Source organism: Arabidopsis thaliana, chromosome 3 (genome assembly GCF_000001735.4).
Source record: "Arabidopsis thaliana chromosome 3, partial sequence".
Taxonomy (NCBI): Eukaryota; Viridiplantae; Streptophyta; class Magnoliopsida; order Brassicales; family Brassicaceae; genus Arabidopsis; species Arabidopsis thaliana.
Genome location: NC_003074.8, coordinates 13,045,469 through 13,051,468, shown reverse-complemented (window position 1 = coordinate 13,051,468; position 6,000 = coordinate 13,045,469). Strand labels below are relative to the sequence as shown.

The following is a 6,000-nucleotide window of genomic DNA, read 5'->3' as shown; positions in this document are numbered from 1 at the left end:
GAATTTAGGTTTTTAATAATTAGATAAGTAAGTATGTATGTTAAGTCAACAGGTCTGTGTGTCTTAGAGTCGTGTCAGTTAAGTAAAGTTAGGTACTAACTCTTTTCCTAAATGATTGATTTTCTAGGAAAAAAAATATTTTTAATATTTATTGGTTAATAGTGGTGAAGTATAAGTTTTAAGAAAAATATCATAGAAAAATAGCTAAAAATCAAATCACTATGTTATAATCAACCAACTCTCATCGTATTGACTAATTATGCCTAATAGTATGAATTTCACTTTTGTATGTATATCCTTCTAATTAAACAAGAATTATAATCAGGTTTGATATATTCACATAATTCTCTAACTACTAAGATAGAAAATAAGAAATAACAAAAAGAAAATTCTTAGACTAAATTTTAGCTCTAAAATCCAGCAGTGTTTGCATCCCTGACAACGGCGCCAAAAACTTGTTACGAGTAAAATTACTTATCAAAATTTTATCCTATATTAAACTGAAAGTGTACATGCAATCATAGTAGTGCACATGCAATCATTATAGTATTTAGGAATCATGCCTAACGATCGTTTTACTCCATGTTAGAGCTACTCGCTAATTATAACCAATGTACATGTGATCTTTGTAGAGAGAGATTATGAGTAATATAGAATCCTTCAAAGGTTTTAAGAAATAAAACTAAAAGAATAAAAGAACAAAAATACTAAAAACTCTATAGATCTATAAAAAAGCACATGCCTCTATGACTTATAATATGTGAGGTATATACAAGAGAGAGTCGGTGAAACTAAGGAGAACTTTTTTACAAAGGCCTACAGATCGATACGGAGGTCCACCAGATCGGTAGTAAATGAGCTTTTTGCACTGGTCCATTCTACACCATCATCGTTCGATAGAATAGTCATAACTTCTGAGCGTACTTTATGTTCTACATATTGTTTTACTATTGGTAGATTCATGTTCAGATATATAATAAATGATGTTAAAGTTTAAAAATAAACAAAATTTAATTAATTTCTTAACTAATGTGGAAAAATCTTAAATATCAAATAAATAAATAAAAGGAGGGAGTATATGACTTGTCTCATGGCTTGTAACCGATGTTATTTAATAATAAAATATTATTATTAACAAAAACATGGCTACATCATAATTTGGAAGTAATTAGTTTATTTTTTTAAAAGATTTAGTCGGAAGATATGAGACCATCTTTAATGTAAATTTTTAATTTTAACTAAAAAATAAAGTCATTATAAAATAGAACATGATTTATCCCTAATATATAGTGTAATTGTACATTAATATATAGAATGGGTTGGAAAAAAATGTATTTCATTATAGAGTTTTAAAAGAAAAAGTAGAGTGAGTTTGAAGATGCTCTGAGAGTTTTTGATTCTATTTGCCCTCCCATGTTTCCCGGATATGAAAAACAAGTGAACTTTTTATTTGAGTAAACTACCAACACTAAAAATCAAAGGAACATCTCCTCCGATAGTGGTGAAAGATCAGATCTAGCATCCACTTAAGAAATCTTGAAAAATTAGAGACAACACATTTAAATGCAGATTAATCATACGAAGTATAAAATAATACACAATGTAACCTTAAACGTGTATTGTAAACGTATTTAAGATCACAAAAAGTAGATTTTTAAACTTTTAAAGATAGATTTGAAGTCTTCGTTACGAGTGCTTCATTTAGTATATTATGTGTCAAACTTTTAAATATTTTTATAAACATGACGGAAATAAAAAAAAGGTTAGATTGCGTATTATTTTGGATTTAATATGATTAATCTGTATTTATTAGAAGTAGAGAGTAAAATTGCAAAACTTGGTAAAATGGAGTTTTTTTTTGCACGAAACCTTATATAAATAATTGATTGATATTTTCCCTCTCATTTTTCCCGGATCCCATATGTATATACTATTGACTTCGCGCTTTTTTTATGTCCCAGTGTTCAATGCATGTCTGAAATGATAAACACAAATTATGTATGGGTGGCAATTGTTGCAACCCGTTTCTCCCAACGCCTTCTTCATAAGTGGTTGTTTGTAAACATATATATTGATGATATTGGCATTTTTCGGGGTACGATAGGGAAAGATTTTGCGATCATATATATTAGCTCGATATTTGATTGATGATGGTATTGCATGCAGGCTGATATATTGTTGATGCTATGATTGATGATTGTTTAAGAAAGGATTTAGTTTAAGGACTAAGGACTGAAGATGACCATGACAAATGACTCGTCAATTAGTTTAATATTCACTTAATCTTGACAATAACATGTGAACCGTTTTCTACATCAGCTTATGTTATATAATTATTTTATGGATCAACTTGTTAGAATATGTACATAAACCGTGACAAGAAAGAGCGTTTACCACTATTAAGAGCTCCAGTTACTCTTAACTGGTTATAATATTATATCTGAGAAGTTGGAACGGCCATGGCTAATACTGTTCATCTCAGCTCATCCTCTCTCTTCATCCAAACCAGAGGACGAAAATACAACTCCATATTATCATTCAACAATCTCCAAAAACGCACTGTTTTGTCTCTCTCTTGTGCTCTCACCTCACAAGGCGGCAAAGACATGATTCCACCAAAAGGAAAAAGCAATGATCGCAACTTTGCCTTTGACTTCAAGTCTTATATGATCCGTAAAGCCGAATCTGTAAGTATGGCTCTCAACGTTTCAGTACCTCCCCAAGATCCCCTCGCAATCCAAGAGGCGGTGCGGTACTCATTACTAGCGGGCGGAAAACGTGTGCGACCTCTGCTCTGCATTGCTGCCTGTGAGCTTGTGGGAGGCGACGAGGCTACTGCCATGTCAGCCGCTTGCGCGGTTGAGATGATCCACACGAGCTCTCTAATCCATGACGACCTTCCGTGCATGGACGATGCCGACCTCCGTAGAGGCAAGCCCACCAACCACAAGGTATATTGTTAAATCATATGAGGCCTTGCTCAGTAGAGTTGAATCATTTATTAGTTAATATTGTTATTTGCTCACAAGTGTAGAAGTACTTTTTTGGGAAACAAGGTATTTGGAGAACACATGGCGGTTTTGGCGGGCGATGCACTCCTTGCTTTGGCGTTTGAGCACATGACGGTTGTGTCAAGTGGGTTGGTTGCTCCTGAGAGGATGATCCGTTCTGTAACTGAGCTGGCAAAGGCCATCGGGACAAAAGGGTTAGTGGCTGGGCAAGTGAGTGACTTATGTAGCCAAGGATTGAATCCATATGACGTCGGGTTGGAGCGTCTAGAATTCATCCACCTACACAAAACGGCCGCCTTGTTGGAGGCAGCGGCGGTTTTAGGAGCTATAATCGGAGGTGGAACAGAGGAAGAGATCCAAAAGCTAAGAAAGTATGGGAGATGTATTGGGCTTTTGTTTCAGGTAGTTGATGATATTATTGATGTAACAGAATCTACTGAGGAATTGGGTAAGACAGCCGGAAAAGACGTAATGGCAAGAAAGCTGACGTATCCAAGGCTGATAGGTTTGGAGAGATCCAGGGAAGTTGCAGAGAAACTGAGAAGAGAAGCAGCGGAACAGCTTCTAGGGTTTGATTCCAATAAGGTGGCGCCTCTGGTGGCTCTTGCTAGCTACATTGCTTGCAGACACAACTGATATTTTGCATGAACTGAACATATCCTCAAAGGATCTAATGTCCATTATTAGTTTTATTATTCACGAACCTTTTATATTGTGATCATCTCTCTGTGTCCATTATAACGTTTTCGAATCTTAATATCAGTTTTCAACAAATATATCATTAAGGTTTGCAAATGGGAAGTGGGAACAAATCAAATGGGTAAACAAAGAACGTATCTTTTTTTTTTTCCAACAACGAAGAACGTATTCTTGTTGATTTCATCTCGCTCTACAATTAAAGAAAGACTGTTACCTGCCTCGGGACTGAATTAATATTCTTAAATTGTTTTATATAAAAGCATTTAATATTCTTCATCAGGAAAAATTATTTGTACCACATTTTTGTTTGACACTTTCGTTTGAACCACATTCACCAAAAGCTTTCTGTTTGTACCACATTCGTGGGGACAAGCGAGTTTTGTCGACAATATACCCTTAACGGAGACAGGCACGTGTGTCATAGGAAGAGAGAGAATTCCAATGGCGGGAATATTCGCAACACAACGCATTTAATACTATTTCTCTCTTGCTTTCTCTAGTTCTTTCTCTTACTTACGACCAAAACTCTTTTTCATAGGAAAATTCCCTTTATCTTGCAAGATTTTGTCCTCTATTAGAAATTATATGTTACCTCAACCAATAAATTTTTTACGGGTTTTGAATTTTGTTTAGATTTTTGGTTACATTTAGATATTAGCCATAATTAGAGAATTTTCAATGATGAAAAGATGATTTGCATGTAACTGGAGACTAAACACTTTGAATGATTAATAATTGCTTTTCCCATGAACACACCAAATGAAATTTCCAAAGTCAAAAATTACTAAATTTTGATCTCTTTTGTTTATGTTTTTATTTACTAAATGTAGATCTACCCTTGTACATGATTTTATTGTCCTTGGGAACAATTTTAGTTTTGTACTTATCTGTAGTTAATGAAGCTGATTCACTTTCTCTCTCCATCCACTTGTCAACTTTTTTTTTTTTTGGTCAAACCTCTTGTCACATATATTTTAGTTTGATTGTGACTATGATTGGTAACACGCATAATGGCATAATGGCGTTTTCTAATGCGATTATGTAGAAAATTTACCAATCAAGAAAATCTGCATAATTGCATTAAAAAAGTAAAAATGCAGGATTTTTATTTTCGCCTAAAATTACAAGTATAAATTCATTATGCAAAAAATGGGAATATATAATTGTTTATTTGCATAATAGATTGTTTTTATTCTAGATATACTAAATATTAGCAATTGCAAAAGAAAAAAATATCATTGTTCAAACAAAAATTATATCATTAATAATACAAAAAAACATTTTCACAACTTTTCATAAATTTTAGTAATCTGACATTCTTTAGTATCAACTTTTCATATATTTTTTTAAAAAATTATTTTTTTAATTAATTATAAACTTTATTTTTAATATATTATATTAAGGATAAACATTACTTTTATTAACAATATGTTAATTGGATACATTCTGTAAAATATATCCAATCAACATATTTTTAAAAACATTTCGTCCTACAGTTTTTCATTCTACAAATTTTTTATTTAACAACTTATGTCATTATGCTATTATGAAATACTACCAATCGGAGCCTGTGTGAATGAATTCATTTTTTTATTAGCAACGTCGTTCTTTTTAAGACATTAGGTACTTTTAAAATAAAGTATAGCATTTATATGTTTAATTTTGTCAAATTGAAGTTGATTATAATCCTCTGTTTTTATTTGAATCATTTTGTATTTCTAAAGCATTATTTGTTGTTAAACTGGTTTCTTTCTTGAACTAGTCAGCTGTAAAATTGAACTATTCTATTTATATATTTCAAAGTCTTATTTTCTGCATTCTACTTTTACTTTTAGTTAGAAACTTAAACCGAGAATAATAAATAATACAAATAAACTGAAAGGTTTCGTGCAAAAACCTCCAAAATTACAAATTTTTGCAACTTTATCCTCCAAATTAAAAAACCAGAATAATCCTATGAAGTAAAAAATATACATATATTGTAATTATTTTCAGGATCACATGCATATGTTTTTTTAAATTGTAAAAGTAGAGTGGAACTCCCAGTTTCGAAAGTTACGTTTTGATATAGTATTTATAAAAATTTGAAAATAGCAAAAAAAGCTATACAATATATTATATTTACTTCATAAGATTATACAATATATTATATTTTACTTCATATGATTATTCTACATTTTTTGAAAGTGAAGAGTCAAGTTATAAAACTTGGCGATTTTGAGGTTTTTTTTTGCACAAAACCTTGAACCTAAATATAGTTGTTACTATCGAAAAAATGTATAGGATGATT

General features: G+C 31.6%; 1 protein-coding gene across 1 annotated transcript; it reads left to right on the top strand.

The window, feature by feature from the left end:
* The first annotated feature begins 2,362 nt into the window (after positions 1–2,362).
* On the top strand, positions 2,363–3,824 carry AT3G32040 (Terpenoid synthases superfamily protein). The gene is made up of 2 exons (NM_114027.3): positions 2,363–2,951; positions 3,057–3,824. The coding sequence occupies exons 1-2, from the start codon at positions 2,460–2,462 to the stop codon at positions 3,645–3,647; spliced, it is 1,083 nt and encodes a 360-aa protein (NP_189747.1). The 5' UTR covers positions 2,363–2,459; the 3' UTR covers positions 3,648–3,824.
* The last annotated feature ends 2,176 nt before the right edge of the window (positions 3,825–6,000 follow it).